The sequence below is a fragment of the Echeneis naucrates genome, chromosome 11, assembly GCF_900963305.1.
Source record: "Echeneis naucrates chromosome 11, fEcheNa1.1, whole genome shotgun sequence".
NCBI lineage: Eukaryota > Metazoa > Chordata > Actinopteri > Carangiformes > Echeneidae > Echeneis > Echeneis naucrates.
The window spans coordinates 5,800,572-5,820,423 of NC_042521.1; the positions used below are offsets into that span (position 1 = coordinate 5,800,572).

Sequence of the window (19,852 nt, forward strand, 5' to 3'; positions counted from 1 at the left end):
CAACACTGACACACAGTCAGATTAAAACTGAGTGTTTTAGCAAAACAGCTATCAAGCAGATATAAAGTAAGATTAGCATTTAGTTGGGAAATATCCTATGGGCACAAAAATGCTCCACCTTGTTAAAAAGCATGCCGTAGATTTCTCTGGGACTTTTCACTGTCATTTGATTCAGTGTTTCTTTAGTAAATGATTGATTAGTGCAGCTTTATGTAAAAATAAAATACTGCAAGTGTCTACCTCAGGAAACCCAAAGAAGGCAGGACGCATGCTGCTGCCATGGGAGATGAATTTGTTAGCCTGAAATGTCATTGCTACTGCCGTTTATTATTTCAGGCACAAGGACTGAGGGCACTCCAGAGTATGCTGCATATGAACTTAGAAAGTACAATCTCAATTCAGAATTACTTCACAAGACAAACTTCAAATTAAGTGAATTTCAATATCAGAGGAATAAAACTTATTCAAGAGTGGCTGGTTCCTGGCTACAGGCCTTCGAACACAATCAAACTTTAAAATTGGAAAATGCCATAAAAGATTGTTCCTCTCTTTGTTCCTCTCTTTCCTCACAATTACTTGCACGGTCCTGCAAAGACGCAAAATATTCAGACTCACCTGGATGTCAAAGTGCGTCAGCCTACCAGCAGAGAGTGCACCCTCAGTTAACTTCCCCGGGTGAGTAAAGGTTAAACGTAACCATGCACAGTGATGGAAATGCAGAGTAACACGCTGTACTTAAGTCTCCCTATAGAAAACCAAGGAAACAGCCCAGATCATAAACGAAAGCGCTTCACACAAATCTGTCTTCCAGGGACACAGAAGCTGTCAATCATCGCTGTCACTATGACAACAGAGACCTGGGTTCTACACGCCATGACAGGAATAGAATGGAGAACGCAGAGGGAAGGTCACCTCTTGTCATGTCACACACCATGTCACTCACACACAAAACCAGACACAGACACACAGTACAAGTGCAAAAACACACACAAAACACACAAACACACACACATTGATACTAAAATAACAAACGGAGCACGGGTACATCCATGCATTCATGGCAACTAACGGGAAAGAGTGAACACGAGGCGTGACAGATAGACTCCTGTTAAGTGGTGAGAGCTGTAACATAGTAAATAAATCAGCAACACAGCAATATGCACCAAACAGTAAAATAAATCAGCGAGGAGCATGGATGGCATGTTTATGTGTGCCATCCATAAACACTGAGCCTGAGGTTGTTTAGCATTCTGTACTCCAGTGGTTCAATTCTGACGACTGTCGTAGTCGGTGAAAACACAACATTTTCTGGCGGAGGGGAATGAATACCAAAGTGGTCACCATCAGACGGCACCGGTCCATGGTTGCTCATTATGAGGTGAAGTTTCTGACAGGCCAAACCCTCTGCGCTGATCCACACTCTCAACAGCGCAAAATAACAGCATTCTCGGAAAGCTCTGGTCACCACACCAGAGTCGCAGCTTTGGGTGGACCGGGAACATTTGCTTCTTTTCTCAGAGAAACGAAGAAAAGCCACAGCCATACACAAACAGCCACAGAACGCCCTGGAACAGCCAAGAGTATTCTGAGGTGTGGCTTCTCTTTCAGTGGCCAGAGGCAGTCGTGTTACGTTGTTGACTTTGGAAACGCCGCCTATGGCAGGTGCTCTTCTGTGGCAAAGGTTGCGTCATGAGAGCAGGAGGGGCAATCAAAACAACTTCACCACATGCGTGTACACTTAAAGAAATGTACTCCAAGAATACGTGGTGTCAAGTCCAGTTTACTGCACGGGTAGTTAGAGACGCTGGCTCCTAACCCCTCTTTTGGCGGGCTTTCTCAAATAGGCGGTATAAAAGGGCTTTCACATCTGGCTTCGTAGTAAGCACGTCTCATTTATCATAGATGATCAAGTGTGGCATGCCGTGTGTGCAGCTCAGCCATAAAGAAGTTGTGCTACACAGCACATCGCCTCAGGAAGGGGAAGAGGCACAGAGAGTAAACCAAAAGTGAAAAAAAAAAAAAAAGAAAAGAAAAGGAGAGAGTGTCTTAACCCATTTTCTCCATTAATACAACCCACCAAACATCAGAAGCCATCATCATAGATTAGCCTGCCTCTAATCCTGGTTGTTAGCACAGCTGGAGCAGATTAGGGAGGGGACATTCCTGACAGAGCCAACATGGCGTCACAGTTGCTGACAGCTCACCTGGAAACACATGGGTAACTGTACAATACAGCACTGTTTCAATCATTCATATACACACACAGACACACACACGCACGCACACACACAGACACACACAGATCAAAGGTAGTGCTGGAGCAAAGCTGCCTGCTTGCCTGCCCCCAGGCAGCAGGGTTAGGGCAGGAAGTCAGGCTTCAGAACTGTGTGACACCTCTAAGTCGACTTGATCCTGACACAGGGGGGAGTTCCTGGTTTAGGGGCCGGTGACTGGAAGCGTGCGTGGAATAAGGAAAAGTAATAGACTGATAGATTTGATGTGTGATTTAGAGAGTGAGAGAGACAGAGAGTGCGAGAGAGAAAGAGAAATTAGAGGGTGAAAGTGAGGTAGGTGGAGAACAGAGTGTCCTGTCCCACTGCTAAGCTTCACAGGAAATCTGTTTAATGTGGAAGATCAGGGAGGAAATATGCTCTCTCAGTATCTGGCAGTGAATGCGTGCAGTGTAGAACAAATGATACGGCAGCTCCATGGCAGAGCACATGTGGCGATAGCCTAAGAACGATTGCCTTTCTTGAAAAGGAAATATAAAAATCCACCTTTTACTCAATGTGTACTTTGTTCCTCAACTAAAAGAACAATGTTCCTCAAAGATTAAAGGCCTTCTGGTCCTTCTGACCCCTGATACCTGTAGTGCACCCAGTTTCTTTCTCTAGTGTATGTATGCCTTCTTGCCTTGGTGAACTGGCATGATTCAGCCAGCCACAGTTACGGTAGACATGTCCATGAGCAGAAGACTGGAAAGATGTCAGCCATGTCAGTACTATTTACTTTGACTACTTTGCTTTTCTATTTGCTTTGATATACTTAATTAATTAATTAATCCAGCAAAGCAGCACGCCATGAATCTTGGCTATAAGAGTACAATCCCTTACTTCTACTTTCAGAGTACTCACACTTCCTGTAGTGCCCAGGGACAGATGGTTCATCTGCTGGGTGAGAGGGCCCATCATGCTGGCAGGCTGCATGGACATAGTGTGGTCCATGGCTGGCGTGATCACTGCACCCTGGTGGAGCAAACAAAAAGACAAGAATAAGGGATGCTAGGAGGAGATCCAAGGAGGAACAGAAGAAAAGATGTTGGTTTTGTACATTTTTGTGTACACACATTGCGATTCCAATCAGTTTTTAAAAAGTGTTTGCCGGTCCTCGTGCTGACTGTGCACAATATAAATATTAATAACAAGATAAGGCAAAAGGCCATTACAACAAAAAATAGAAATCCCTTGTATACACCACCTTCACAAGAGAAAGGAGGTGCATATATAAGACTTGAAAGAATAGAGGAAATGGTGTAAGTGTGGATGGAGACTTTGGTCGGAGGTGGTCAGGGTTAACAGAGGTGAGGTGGAAAGCTAGGAGGTGAAGGGAGGTGAACACGAGAGAAAGTAACAAGGGGAGGTGGAAAGAGAAACAGAGATGGATGGAATCACCGAAAACAAAAGCAATTAACGAAGAGAGGAGGATGCCTCGTTCACACAGAGGTGACACGAGGACAGGAGCCAGAGAATGGGAAAGCAAGACGGACAGTGTCGGTAAACAGCAACAGAACACGGGGACATTTTCAAGATCAATGCAAACTATTGTCTTTGGTCCATCAAAGTCATCGATATCTGCTGCTGATGTATCAACAATATGGGTTTGTGTGGTTTATTGATCGCTAAGAGTGGATTCCTTGCCTCCCTCTCTGTCGCTCACACTCCAGCCTCTGCTTTTGGTACAAAGAACAGCGTCTTTTCCCTAACGGGTGGATGAGAATGCTAGAAGCTGCTTTTTCATGGTGCAGTGGAACATGAGGGAAAGTGATGAAACCACTGTTGCTCTTTCATTCCTTGTCATGATAGCTCCATTTCCCTCGCACTAAAGCCTCAGGAGGAAGGCGTTAAAAACCAAGCCCTTTCCCTCCGCTCGCCTCCTCTCTCACTTTGTGTGTGCTGTTAGTGTGTCTATGTGCATTTGTGGCGAAACCTGCAACACACAGCTTTTGTGCATGAGTGTGAAAGACACTGACTGTGTGTAGGTGCAGGTATGTGGGTGTGCAACTCTGATGGTGTGTGTTTGTGAGTGTGTGCATGCATGCATGTGCCCCACTGGTGACTCTGTGTGGGCCTATTGGAGAACAAACTGTGCAGACACAGCCTGTCAGAATCGCTCTGCTTGTCTTCTCTCTGCATTCACAACACAGTCAGCTAACCCTCACCCCTCCTCTCTCTCCCGCTCGATATGCAAGCTCCATGTGATCCCTCCTCAAGTTACATCTCCACGCCCAAAGAAAGAAACTGGGTGGAAGTTTTTTGGACACAAAAGGAGTTTTGTGATCATCATAGTTCATGCTGGTGAGCTCTTTATGAGGATGACAGCATAAGAGAACTAACTGCTCCTGCGTTGGTATCGTTGCTGAACCAGGCTGGGAAGAGACTGCCAGAGAAGAGTGGAAAAAGATTGTGGCCCTGAGTATGAGGGATCTTAAGATTCTCCCTGCCAGTTTCCTGGTTATTGTGGAGTACAAGTGCTGGAGAGGGCAATGATTTTCTCTGCTGGCCTTCCTGTTTGCTGCAGTCTGCTCTGGACGAGACCTTGATGGATATACACAGGACGGACTTGAAGACTGTGGTGTAGGTGGAGCTCAGCAGTTCCTGTGGCAGACCATACATCCTCTGTGGCAACTCTGCCATGAGGAGGATATAGATGAGCTGGTCTCCCACTTCAGGGCTCGGGCAATAGTAGTCCGCAGAAACTTAAAGGTTTCCACAGGGCTGTTGGTAGGAGGAGGACGGGGTGTCTGCTAAAGTCCAGCTGCAGCCCCACAGTCTTCAGTGTGTTTGGCTTCAAGGGTGCAGACACGCACTGTGTCTTTTCCTTTGAATAAATAGCCCTTCAGAAATACCCAATCACCACGTTAATAAAAGTTCTCAACTGCTCACGATGCAGCCGGGTTTAATCAATCACAAGTTGGAAACTACTGAGTAACGGTTTCATGAAAAGTTAAATGATTATGTTACTGGAGATTTATGACTAGTGGATGAATGTGAAGCAGTATTATAAAGTGGGGATAATTTCAACCTTAACGCCACATACAGTTAGGCAGTTTCATGTGAAATAATAGATCTACAAAACTCTGAAGTGGCAAAAGTGGCTACTAATTAAAACTAGCAAATACATGAAGTGATGCAAAATCGGTTCCCCATCATGAATTGCAGAGAAGTAGAAGTGTACCGCCAGCACAACATGGAAATACCTTGTACTTAGTGCCTTTCTACCCCGGGCTGTGATAGATGAAAAAACGAGAGGGGAAATGAGGAGAGAGAGAGCGAAAGACTGCGTGAGGACATGAGAGATGATTGAGGAGAGAGCTGATGGAGGTCATGAGGAAGACAGAGGAGTGGAAGGATGGACGGCAGGAGGAGAGAATTAGAGAGACAGGCTGAGAGACACCGGGGGGGAGGGAGAGACAAAGAAAGAGGAGGAAAAGGGAAGGAAGGCAAAGGAGAGGAGGAGAAGGAAACAGCAGGAGCTGTGGGCTACCTGTTACTGATTCAGCTTCTGACAATGCCTTTATAATGGGAAAGGGAGAGCAACAGAAAGGCTTAATTCACAGACGTGTCAGGGAGAGTTAAGCCGATTTGTGATTTCGATTTTCTGTGTTTGTGAGGCCGAGTGTCTGTGAGACAGGAGGTTTTATTGTGCGTGTGTGTGTGTGTGTGTCTATGTATGTGTGTGTTTCTGTGAGCTGCTGTCTGGTTGTACGTCTGTCCACTGCTGGACTAGAGAGGAGCGAAAATGAGAAAGAGACTGACACAAATAGACAATATATGTTTTTGATTTGTCTCTGTTTGTGTGTGTGTGTGTATGTGTGTGTGTGCGTGTGCGTGTGTGAGAGAGAGAAAGTAGGATAATGGACACTGCAGACAAAGCTGTTCTAAATGTATGAGATGATGTTTTCAGATCTCCTCAACGTATGCACATTCTTTAGTGTGTATGTGTGTGTGTACGTGTGTGTTGCTGTGAAAACCCCATCTTGCTTAAGATGGTATTGATCCTGCTCCAGACAGGAGACAGATGATATCAACTCGCCTGGTTGTTAAATACAGTGATATATACTCAACAACCTGAGACAATGTATAGTGAATAAGAAATCTTGTAAAATGTTTACAACCAGCAATGTTTTTAACGGCTTCTCATTATAAGTAAACAGCGATGGTCCAACTGATGGACCTATTACTTGGTCTTTATATTGGCCGATCAGAAACACTGAGTGCTTTGCAGGAACCATCCTGATATCAATATCAAAATAAACATTTTAATCAACTATAAGTCCCATTATCATACCATAATGTACTTTAAATAACAAAAGTCAAAGCACTCTTATTGCAGAAAAATGTCCAGAAGTACAAAATTATTGGACTGTCGACTGATTAATGAGACATAATGAGCAGCATTGCATAAAGCTGTTTTTCACAACTTGTAGAAATCGCCTGTGAACTTGAAAAAATTCAAGTCAAATTAAAGAAGAAAATGGATTTACTTATCATAACTGTGACAGAATTATAATGAGAAACATATAAATTTTTTTTTTTTAACTTGACTTAAAGAGTACCAAGTCAGGTTTTTTTGTTTGGCCTACAATTATGTGTCAGAAAAAACTGCTAAACTGGTCTACTTTGTGAATCATGCAGTTGAGGGAGAATTTTTAAAGTATGAAAAGACAACTGATCAAGGAGAATGTGAGAGAGTATCAGACATGCTCATAGCCAACAACCTTTAAAGCGAAATGTGACGCATTTATGGCAGGAAACAATCTAACATAAAACCTATAAATACTCATCTGACTAACTTGTAGATTAACCTAGATGTCTGCCCCTTACAGAAAAGCAGATCAGCTTCAGAATGACTGATTCTGATGAAAGCAGTTTTCAGTCTCAGGCCTAAAAAACTGATCAGAGCATCCTGACAGCCAGCCATTTAGCTAATCTCTGTTACTGCTGGAGGTCATAATATACACCATTATTGCCCACAATTCACCGTTGTCTCAAAATAGTGTTGATATATCACTACTTGGAGACAATGGCAATGCCCTCACTTTTAGTAAAAACAGCCCGAGGCCACAAAGAAATTCTCCTCTGAAGTTTTACTGCTTGCAAGGAGCCATCTGGTTATTGAAAGCAAGCTTAGTGTACAAATCTGGAAAAATCTATCATGAATCCCTGATAGCCAGGTAAGAAGTGAGAACAGGGACACAAACAATAAAAAGTTTCTGACAGGTGAAATGTGAAAGTTGGGGGAAAAGAAGGGAGCACATTAAAAACCTCAACAACATCAAAAAATGACCGAGGCTGTATTCCCAAGCCCTTCTCTCCAACAAAGCATCGCTTGTGTTGTCCACATGAAAGCAGACACGCACTTGACTCGACACATTCCTTACTGTGTTTGACAGTTGGTTTCTCTATGTGAGGTGCTGTGGTTTGGATACTAATGCCAGTGTGGGTATGTTTTGCATGTTTTGTGTGACTTGTGCGCTGCTGGATACTTGCAGAGCTGTTCCAACTCCACGCCACAGGGTTAGGGTAAATTCGCCAAAGCCCAGGTACTGCGGAGACATTTCTCCATCTCCAGTGACGCACAAACACAGACCAGGCTTGTTCAGGCAGTCCTTGTTGGTCTGGAAAGCCCGACGTTACAGAACATCTGCTGATGATTGACTGGTAACTATATACATCGCAACATGCCAGGGAGCCTTAATACTGCTTGCCCACCTGAAGTGCATATAGTATATTTAATGAAACTGTACCCACAGAAAGCACACACACACCAAAGTTAAAATGTTACAGTAGACTGTGTGTGCATGCGCCTTTTCCTCTACCGTGATCTATTGATATTCCCTTCATGCTCTCAATGTGCGTCTTTGACCATCTTTTCTAAAATCTTGTCCTGTGTTTGTGGTCTGTTAAGGTTTTGATAGCCGTCCACGGCTTTACCTTCACCTACCTTGACTTTGACCAGACTTTCCAGATGCCCTCAGGCACCTTTCGATTCAAGTAAGCCCAGAAAAAGGAAGCAGCATCCTGGGCCTTCCACTCTAATCCATAGCATGGATCCCTCCTTGGGGCTAACAGACTACTAGGTCTGCCCTAATATTACCAACAAGACACCCCATGCCAAAGCCAGGGAGGTGAAACGCTAATTTTTCCCCACCGAAGAAGCGGAGAAATAGTGCAGACTGATGACTAACAGGGCATGAAGCCTCACAAGTGGACAGTAATGCAGAAGGCGGCTTATCTTGGCTTTAGCCATCACGCTGAAATTTGAAATCTCATTTTCAAAGGGTTTTGGTAAAGCTTAATTGTAAATATGAAACAGACCTACAGGGACAAGAGAATCATTGCAGTGAAAATGAAGCAGCTATGGAGCCACAGCGATGTATGTTCTCACCTCTGGCGAAGATGATTATCTATCTGTGTATCCATTTGTCCTCCACAATAAAATGAAAATGACAGCAGTAATGGATCAGCCTCTTACCACTTATTGATTCATTTTTCTGTCCATCAAGTGTAATATCTCAGAGGACTCCGATTGAATTACTCCAAACTGCTTTAACACTGAAATCTACTTTTTAAAAATGACCCCAGATGGCAGACTACACTTACAGGTCAAAAAGTAGGGACAAAATCGATATTCTTCATGGCAGTTGTGTTGTATTGTTGTATGTGTCTCTTTCTTCATGAAGGTATCTAAATTGTTAATCAAATTCACTATTTATTATTAGAAAATTCTTTTAGTCATGGTGTCAAACAGAAACCACTAAGTTGTCCTCATTATGGTGGATGTAACAATTGGATGGATTTGTAATGCGTGTTTGTGTGTGTGTGTGTATATACTGTATGTGTGTCAGAGACAGGATAAGTTTGGTAGATGAAGCATGTAATACTATTTGTCACGTCCTCCTGGGAGGTCCATTCCTCTCCACGCTTGGACTGAACTTGTTTATCAACCGTTCTCTGACTGACTTATGTGGACAAATGGATCATTTCACACACAAGGATCTCTCCAGAAAATTTATTCTCTTTACAAAAGCAAGAAAATGATTAGGAATCCAATTAGAAAACACAGCGAGCTAATAAATCCTGTCCACCAAAGCATATGAGTTTTTGTCTGAAAATGTTTTTTTGCGACTATAGGAGAATTTTTCAAGGTAATATCCAAAAAAGCTTATTGAGAAAATGCAGCGGCTCAATCTGTAAGTCAGCCTGTGGCACTGCAACGATATCTCTCTTATATGAATGAAACTTCAATCCTGAACAGACTGTTTTTCGTTTTTTTTGAAAAATCATTCCAAAAAAGAAAAAGAAAAAGAAAATCATTCAGCCAGTCTCAGGCCGGCAGAGAAAAGAGCGAAGGGGAATCAGGATGGATGGACCAGGGAAAAATGAGCGAGAAAAAATGAGAGGGCGATGGGTAAAAAGAGGGGGAGGACGGGATGGGGAGAGGAAAGAGCAGCGAGAGCAACTCAAGAGTGACTGCAGACCTGTCTCAAATTCTGCCTCACCAGTCAAATCCATGAGACCAACATAATGTTCTCCCTCTGAATCCATGGACCGTTTCTAATGTCAGGTGGGGAGATGGGTATCACACAGTGCACTGATTCACCCTCATCTGATGAGAGCAGATAGTTATGGTTCAATTCCAGGAGGCCCAGCAAGCCGCGATTCGAAGTCTGAGCGAGGGAGAGCTGACTGCAGCACGACGGAGGGGAATTCAATAATTCACCTTCTGTATGTAAGGGCCAATGCACTTCAGCAAATACATACTTGAAGCACATAGTTACAGAGTAAGGAAAAGGAGAAAAAAAGAAGACGGATAAGTCAGGGGGAAAGACAGCAATGCTGCGCTTGGCTGGCACTGCAGCTAGTCTGGTGCTCTTTGGCAGCGTTAAGTGAATTTGAGAGTTTGTGTGTGTGATTGATGATCTGTACGTAAGTCCATTAAGACCGCGTCTCGGCACTCAAACGGTATGTGTGTTTATGCAGTTGTGCATCTACGCCTTCAGCTCGTTCAGTTTTCTCCTCTACATCGGCTGCTGACTTATGTAGCATCGGCCAAAGAACAGAGCACAAAAGGTGAGCAGCCGTGCTGTTCTGACATCGCAGGCCCAACTGCCTAACAGAGCATAGCATTACAATAACAGAGAGAGAGAGTGTGTGTGTGTGTGTGTGTGTGTGTGTGTGAAGAAGAGAAAGGGAAGACAGATGATAAACAAAAAAGAACAACGCCTGGGAGAACAGACTGCAACTTCATTTAGCTGTCCACTTTAAAAACACTGTCACTTTCTATCAAGTTCCACACTGAGTGCATCTTGGCCATTAATTGAAGATAAACAAAATTTGAAAACTGTTCTCTTCCCCATGTCTCTGTCTCTCTCTCACTGCTAACAAAGTGCCGACTCCTGTGTGGGATGAAGTCCAGTTTCGTATGGATGGACTTGTCAAACTTAATCTAGTCAGATGCAAACCAACACCTTTACCAACGTGGTACATGCTGCAACGCTCTCTGCTCGCTGTGCAGTAGGAAAACTCTCCGTCAGGTTGTTCTCAGCTTTAACAACATTTACCATCATCTATTATATCCAGCAAATTACTGTTAAAAACCATTTACTACTGGTGTTAAAGTTTACAACAAAACACAGACTGAAATAAAGAAAGCAAAACTCTATTGACCCTTTCTGCCATTTTGGTGGCGAGCTAAATTTACAATGGTGACAGCTGCAGCAGGTGACATCCTTATTTCTTACCGAGTTCTGTAATCAAGGAAAGTATTATATATGGGCTACTATTATATTTGCATCGAGTGCAGAAGTAAGCAGTTTGTGGACACCAATCCACATCCATCATCTATAGCGCTTATCTGCCAGGGTCATGTGGGGCCTGGAGACGATCCCAGCTGACATCGGGTAAGGGCGGGGTACATCCTGGACCCTGCCAGTCCATCAGATTGTATAGAGACAAATAACAATTCATGCTCACAATCACGCACGGCTTTAGACTGTAGCAGCAAATCCACCACAGAAGTCGCCACTGATGGAAGCAAAGCATATGAAATGCAGTGCGTTTCATTGGAGCCTCATTAGCTAAAAGAAGCACACAGTTCATTCCAGCATGCTTTTAGGGGAACTATGTTGGGAGTGATTTCAGATGTATCCCTTGATTAATCTAATCTAATCTATACAATTTAGCGGGCTTGCTGTGACCTCTTCCCCCTTCCATGCTCGGCCGCCTCCATATTGCTCGGACACCAGGAGCGCCATTTCACAACGCTCCACTGACTTAACATACGACACGAGGCTGAGGCCACCAAATTGTAGCACAAGCAATTGGTTTTTAATGCATTGAGTACTCCCCCGAGCTCGTGAGGCTAGCACGCTTGGCTAATTTGATGTGATTCACTGAGCTGGTGGCAGACTGTGTGAGTGTAAGGGGCGGTCTGCTGTGTATGTGGCTGGTAGAGGATATGAGCACAGGTCATAAAGGGAGACAGATTGGTAGCTATGATCCACTGACGGCTGTGACAGCTGGGGTTAGCGCCTTGCAGCCGTTTGGTGACAGAGGACACAATGGGGACATGGCCGTGGGGACGGATATGGCTGGGATAAAGGCATGATGACATATACACCACAATACAATGTGGCTGCTGGCTAGTGCCTAATGCCAATGGCTCCAAGAGGCCTCTTGACATAAGGCTGAAAGATGAATGGCTGTCAGGGAGCCATACAAGCTGGTTGGGAATTACCAGTATGGGCAATACATATGGCAATACAAAATATTAGAGCACACAAACATGCACAGAAATAAACATTAGTAGCTTCACAAACTCACTTTCATCACAGGCAGATGCTGCAGCAGCAGCAAAAAAAATGTTGCTTGTAAATGTAATTTTAGTTGGAACAAGTATTGGCAGCAAAGTGCAGCAAAAAGTAGAAAAGCATAAAAGGCAACAGGAGACTGGGCACTTTAGATACTGGTAGCAAAGGAAGGAGGTTGTGTTGCTGGAAGACAGAGTGAGCGGCTTGGAGGGCAGCTGCAGCTGGGTGTGGTGTGTGTGTGTCTGTGCCTTCCTGGCTGGAGGCCTGCTGTGACCAGATTACATGTTCACTGTCCCCCAGCAGGAGTGGAAGTGAGATGGGTAGGACTGAGTGGTAAATGGCCACAGCAGGGAGCTGTGCAGCTGACTGAGCACTCCTCCAGTGAGCGACTACTGGACCATCAGCTACAGAGTCCAGTTTTCCCCAATTTGTGCAGTTGCAGAGACCCACAAATGGCTGTCTTCCTGCACATAGCTTAACAATTTCACTGATAGTTTTGTGGATTATATAAAAACAGCAAAAGATTAACAGTTAAAGAAAATATCAATTCATCTAAGTCTCTGAGCGCAAGAAAAAAATTGAAACTGTAGATGCAAATAAAACATGTTATTGAAAAATTATCTACAAGTCTGGCAGAATAATTAAAACTAATTATAATGAGCCATTCAAGTTGTTTAGTTTCTAAAGTGTGTGTTTCTACATATAGCTTAATATAGCTTTGCTACCTATGCACCTGCATCCATATTCATTTGCTCGAGCACAAAAAAGAGAACTTGAATACTAAAGCATGGTTTGAATTATGCAGCAGTGTGATTAATTAGAGGTGAAAAAAAAAATTAAAATATATACACATACATACTGAAGTTACCCTTAGGTTATTTGAGAAAATATGAGAAATGAGAAAATAACTTCCTGCATTAACAAGGTTAGAACGGCAGCACATTGCATGCTAGTTGTACTGTACTGTAGCACAATATACAACATTTTGCAATGCACTTTACGTCAGAAATTTATTTTGGAAAAATAAACAAACAAAAATCTAGCCTGAAGTTAAAATGGCTCAAGATTGTAATGGATCAAATAGATGTGCCATTGGCTGGCCACAAGTCTCATTCAGTGAATGAACTGAGAGCAAAAGCAAACTAAGTTAAGTGAATGTGCTTTGGGGGCCACGAAAGGCCTCAAGCTAAAATTAAAGCCTCTGGCAGAAAGATTAAAACCTCTGAGCAAAATAGCTGGAACACTTATGGTGCTAGGATCAATTTAAGCTAAACCTTAAAAGTGTTTATTTAACTACTAATCCTCTTTGTTGTTTTCACATTAGGGAGACAGATCTGGGAACTATTCTAAACAATGTTTTAGGTTCATTAATTAAATAAAGATCTAAAGCTGAATATAAGAACAGGACTACCGCTCTGGAAAATGGTCTTCAATTGGTGTTAGATTTGAAACCAAAAGTGATAAAAGTGATCTGTCTAATTACGTCTAAAGTAAATTTAGTTTTCCCTAATATAAGGAAAACGTGATTTGGCCGATGATTAAAATAAATAACTAATTTTGCAACATTAAAAAAGAAGAAATAAAAAATCTGAAAGCGAATGCATTCTTCAACCAAGAATACCATTGAATGCAAGCAGCTAGATCACTGTTGTAGACCTAAATCTAATTAATGGTAATTTTTTTCCCCTGTCTGCTGTCTCGGCTTGTAACCCAGAGCAACAGTCTACAGCCTCTCTATTTTGTGCTGTGGTCTGGTAAATGACGCTGAATAGCTTCCTGGCACAACAAACACTTATAAACTGCCAACCAAAAACATAAAACCAAATATGTTTGAATGCTTCGGAAAGATGGAGACATGTGGTTATCAGAGTGGGGCAATATGCTTATATGAGCTGTGTACGGCAACCACAGCATGATCATTTAGGTATCAGAAGTTTTACTGTATGCATTTCACCCGGAGCATCTATGCAATTTAGTTTGTTGAACACTTGACAAATGTAAAATGTATGTCATAATTTTCCTTATTTGTGTGATTAGTCATGTTGCTATAAATATATAAAAAAAATAAAATAGATATGCCATTTGTAACCTATTTTCAGCACAAATGTAAGTAAAAAAATGTTCCTTTAGTTGCATTCTGCAACTCAAGGGAAAGACTGCACACAGATTTTCAATAAAGGGCCCCGAATAGGGAGTCAGGGCCAAGAGTACTCACTGTAGGTTGCATAACATATTGTTGATGAGGCATCCATGACGTACTCTGGACCTGAGGAGAAACACATAAGATGTAAAATTGTGATTAAAAAAGACCAAAAAAAAAAAAAAAAACCCCAAAAAAACAACTATCCTCTGTATTAGCGAGACTCAAGTGGTATCTCAGATAAGGCAATAAATGCTCTTCAAATATTCACAATATGTCCAAATACTCTTGAGTCTGAAGGATTGCAAAATGATTACGCTGGTTTTAACGCATCAAATGGATGAACTTTATACAGATTAGGCTGCGCCAAAGAATTACAAAAAGAATTTGAAAGTCTGGAGGCAGCAAATGTCTCTCCTGCCTTCTCATTATTGCCAACAGTATGACTTGCGCATAGAGCCCATAAATTAGGTTCCTCCACTATTATAATAACATTAATACCATGCCCAGTGCTCATGCAAAAGGGGGGAAGGGTTTTAAAAACTCTAGGGACAGAGTGCTACTGAGCACAGACACATTCCAGTTAGATAATTTTTCATTGAAAAATAAAAGGAATTTGAAGGAGGTGGACAGAGATTTCCTTTTTTTTTGTTGGTGTGGGCCAGGATTCAAAAACATGCCAAGCGATTACTCCAGGAAATCATCTATGGACGTGTTTATTTACAAATGTGAAAGAGAAAGTTGAAGAGATGATGAAACAGTGACAGAGTCAATGATCAAAAGACTGGAGGAATGGAAGAACAAACAGAGCTTTTAAATGTGCTGGAGAGAGGAATTAGCTCGTGGCAGACAAACACACAGGCTGCCCACTGATGCTGGTATAATGATTAGATTAAACAAAGACAAACACGGAATAATCTGCTATAAGAGCAATCAATCCTCTGAGCCAACCCAAATGCGTGATTTGGATCCACACCTAAACAAGCTTGATATCCTATAACATGAAGCCAAGTCTGTCTGTTTATACATGACAATATTTGTTCTCAGCTGAACGGGAGGAGGGAGAGGAGAGAGAGAGAGATTGAGAGAGAGAGAGAAAGCTTATCTCTCCAACCAAGATATGGCATGGCCATCACGCCATTTCTTGAAAAGAGTGTGGGACTGAAGTCAGATTTGAAGCTTTTACAAATTAAAGACGATAAAAAAATAAATAAAAACTAATGTTAGAAAAATGTTGTAATTTCTTATGTCGTTCATTAAAAAAGGTTAGAAGCACCAAAAGTCTTTGACTGAAACCCCACACTGCTGCAAACCACATGTACAAACTAACCAACCAGAATACAACATGAGGAAAGAGAGCTAGTACTAATACTAATGCTAAAAACAGATTTTCCTCAAACTCCTTTCCATGACCGGCTTCAAAAACTCCTCCTCATCCTCTTTGAAGATTTTCTTTGCATGAAAGCGCTGACGCGACGGCCAAAGCTGCCTTAATGCTTCGCTACATGAGCGGTGCCGATGCGCGCTGATGACACGATTCTTGTTTTCTTATGTTTATGTTTTATGTTACCATCGTTTGGTTGCCAGAGAGGATACATAGTCGGACAAAATGTAACTTCGTCCCACATGAACAACCTCGGCTGTCCTGACCCTTTGATAGGACCCGGAGTCTCCAGAGAAAGTGACCCTATAGTGTTGTCTTCCTGGAAAAGTCATGGTTTGATCAGGGTTAGGCGCAAAACTCTTGGTTAGGTTGAGCAAAAGACTATTATGGTTATGGATACAGCAAACAGCTTACTTTGTTAAGGTTAGACGACCTTGGTCTTCACGGTTACAGGAATACTTTGCTTGATGCCAACCCTACATTTCTGGTTTGAAAGCCCTGTGAGGTACAATTAACATGTAAGGCTCAAAAACGTCAAGGAAACTATTTTGAAAAGGACCTGGCAGAGATGCTGAAGAAAAAAATTAAATAAAATCAGGCAGTCACAGGCTGTTGTGTAGGGAAGTGCTACTAAGGCTGCTACCTTTTACATAATGAAGCCTTTATCAGGACTTTGGTCTTTGACTTGACTTGGATTTTCTCAAATAAGTTTGCTTATGCCACAAGTTTGCAAAGTAAGTTATTTTACAGCTGCAGAAGGTTCAGTGTGAGGGAAAGGTATTATGTGCATGACCTAAGAAGCTACCTCTGGCTGAACTACACAGCTTGTGTTACCATTTAAAATAGCCTGTCAGACAGCAAGCCAAAAAGCTGGTCAGTCAGTCGTTCATCCGTCCGTTCAGCCAGTTGGATTACCACTCAACCAGTCACACGTAAAGCTAAATATTCAGTCAGTTTTCTAGCTACTAAGTTAGTGAGTCAGACAGACAGACAAACATTTAACAAGGAAGTCACATATTTAGTCTGCTTGTGAGCTGCTCTGCAGAGCCAGTGATGTAAACCAGGCCACTGTTGGCTGGCGGAACTAGCAGAGATCTTGGTAGTGATCTGGTCCGGGCCAGCTCCCATCATGTTGATCATCAAAGCAGATTTTCCAGGAAAAAAAGCCAATTGTTATTCAAGCTAACCGGAGCCAGCTTTAAGAGAAGACCAGAACACTGTTGTTGGCACGGTTCATTTGAAGATTTGATAAATCATCCGCCATCTAGATGGTCGCTGAAAAAATATCCCTTCCCCATAAACATGAGGTATGAGTGGCATATACAATAATTTCTATGCACCTTGAGATTTTCATTATAAAGGAAATAGTTTCAATCATAAAAGCAAGTGATTTCCTTTTGTCTGGCTTTTTTATGCCTGCCTGGCTTGTCTTCCCTTTTTCTTTTTCCTCTGTGTCTTTGTACTTGAACAGAAGATGAAGGACTCACCTTCCTGCCGTGACTGGCTGAAGGGCAATATTACAGGAAGCAGCGGCAGAGTGGCCCGATATTGAAACTGTGAGGATTAATATTCCTCAAAAGCCTGACCATTGTTTTTGATAAATCAATTTGGGAAGCCTTCCGAGAGCGGATTAGAGGCGCGCCTTGGCCCACTTTTCTCCCTCCCCCTCTTTCCCCTACCAATCCACTGCAGGTACTGGACTAGAGTTTTAATCAAGCGTGCCTCAAAGACGGGCAAAGCAACCTTCAGCAACAACCCTTGCCTGCCCCCCCACACACCACCTGAGCCAACACTGTCACCATCACCACCACATGTACTATCCTTCCTTCTCTCCCTAGTAGTCCCTCTCTCCATCTGTCCCTTCCATTTTCCCATCCATCCTTCATCCCCTTTCTCTTGTTCTCTCTTCTCATCTGTCTGTCTCTGCATACCGAACAGAGCCAATGTTAAACGATACCGTCTGAGCAGGAGGGCACATTGGCAGCGCCTCTTGATGTTTAGATCTGGCAAAGCATGCTGGGTGAAATGTGCAGTGACGGAAAAAGGGTAACACTCTTGACATCTCACATAGCCAATTTTCACGCTCCTGTTGTGTTCTCTCTCAATACTCCACAGATCACAGGCATGAGGAAGGTGGAAATCTACTTTGGAACAGGAAGTGATTGTATTGAAGTTGGCGAAAAATATAATTAAAAAAAAAAGTTCTTCATTGCATTACCAGCTCAGGAGCACAAAGGAGGTCAGGAAACTAGGAGGGAAGAAATTGCTTGTTTTTCCTAGACACTTTCATTCTTGATGGGTGACTCTCTTTTTCTATCCTGTCAGCCTTTTTTTTTTTTTAATCCCTTTTTCTGTTGCTTGTTTTCTGATGCCTGTTGTGTTTGCCGCCTATGAAACAGATGTCATCCAGCACAGCTGGAGTGGTGGAGAAACCATGAAAGAAGAGAGAACTTCATGCTGCTTGGCAGCCCACCCCCTCGTTTCTATCCACCCTACACACAGCAAAAACCTTCCTATCATACATAAACACAGACAGACATCTACCCATAATGCACTGCATTATGGCCCACCTGATATGTGGAAACGGGAGAAGCAGCGATGAAGGGCGTGATGGAGGTCTGTGCGATCATGCGGTTGGTGGCGATGCTGTAAGGCGAGGAGTAGAACCTGAGAAGGGGCAGAGAGAAAAGGGAGTGGTAGAGGTGATATAAGGATAAGAAGAGAGGACAGAAATCAGCAGAGGAAGTCTGTCAACATTTATTTTAAGAATACAGAACAAAATATAAATAAAACATTCTGATTGCTCAACACTAAAGAAGGCAATTATAGACACATCTATGTCTATAAAAGTATTTCTATATACGTATCTCTGTGTACACACACACACACACACACACAGGTGATAAGGACAAACATGCAAACATGAAGACACACACACACACACACACACACACACAGTGGGTTTATCCTGTAAATTGCTCTGAGCACTTGGCCATACGTCAAACACCACATAAAAGTTTCATGAAGTGTCTTATAGTATTCTCAATTGAAAAGTCAGGTTTTATCACATCAAATGGGGGTTTGCCGTCATATAAAGAGGGAGGTTGTCTGTATTTCTCTCCACACATATTCCAGCAGTAAGGCCACACTGTGCCGTGCTGGATGGCTGGCTTAAGTAGTTTGCTTGTACGCTGAGCTTTGAGAAAACTCAATGCATTTTAAGAAGCTAAGGTTTGACACAAGCTGTGGAGAATTGAGATGGTTGCCTTCGCTGCTTTATCTTATTGCTGAAGGTTTTATTGCAAACGAATGTTGCTGAGATCCCCTGGGAGCCTAAGTAGAATGTCCAATAGTCTCTATCACCTAAGCTGAAGATCACATTACTGGCTGAGGACAGACAACATGTAGTGTTCAAGACATCAGGAACGTGAACATTTAGAATACGCTTTTTATTCTGTGTATTAAATTCTATTGAACCCCATTTCTTTGTTTGGAGTCCTGGACCCCGAGTTCCTTCTCATCAGCTCATTTGACCAGCTTCATATTTTACATCTTTTCTACAGCGGATTTTCATTTAAGTCTATATATTTGATTGATGTTGACAAAAGTACTACCAGGCAAACTCCCAGGTATGTCTGTTTTAGCTTCTTACTGGAGTTTTAAAAAGATTTGTTTATAGGAGGTCAAATTGGCAGTTTGCTTTTAACTGAATCCAAAGTGAGTCACTGTGAAATGCCAAACAATGAAGAAGTAGCATCAATGTCAACAAAGCAAAATAGATTTATGAAATGACTAAAGTTTATGAGATGTTGGTATAAAACACACTTTATATGGGCCATGTTTCTCTTGTGAAAGTATACACTTAAATCTATGTAAATATTAATGCAAAGCAGCAAATGTAAATTTTGTCCCACAATATATATTGTGGGACACGTATATATGCATTTTATACAGCTAATTTGCATCATCATTAAATTTTATATTCATTAAGGCAATTTGCACAGTCTGAGAAATGTGAAGTGGCAATTTTGTTCTGCATTTTCAGCTTCAGTCCCACTGCATTTTTATTTTCTAGTTTGCATTAAAATATGAATTACATTGACTTTACTCCGCCGTTTTAAGATTCATCAGATCTTTTTTTTTTATTCCAACACTGTTAACATTTGAAGAATTTGTGACTTAATTCACCCTGTTTTTCAGAGTTTTTTAGGCTAAATTTCAGGTTGAATGTATTAAG

General features: G+C 42.2%; 1 protein-coding gene across 6 annotated transcripts in view; it reads right to left on the reverse strand.

Moving 5' to 3' along the window:
• Positions 1–19,852, reverse strand: part of LOC115050597 (RNA-binding motif, single-stranded-interacting protein 3) — a 238,561-nt gene that overhangs the window by 6,294 nt on the left and 212,415 nt on the right. For all 6 annotated transcript variants that reach the window (XM_029513487.1, XM_029513488.1, XM_029513486.1 and 3 more), the window contains 3 exons: positions 18,186–18,282; positions 14,307–14,357; positions 3,135–3,245 (listed from right to left, as the gene is read on the reverse strand). In XM_029513487.1, the coding sequence (XP_029369347.1) occupies positions 3,135–3,245; positions 14,307–14,357; positions 18,186–18,282 (259 nt within the window). The remainder of the gene's footprint in view (positions 1–3,134; positions 3,246–14,306; positions 14,358–18,185; positions 18,283–19,852) is intronic.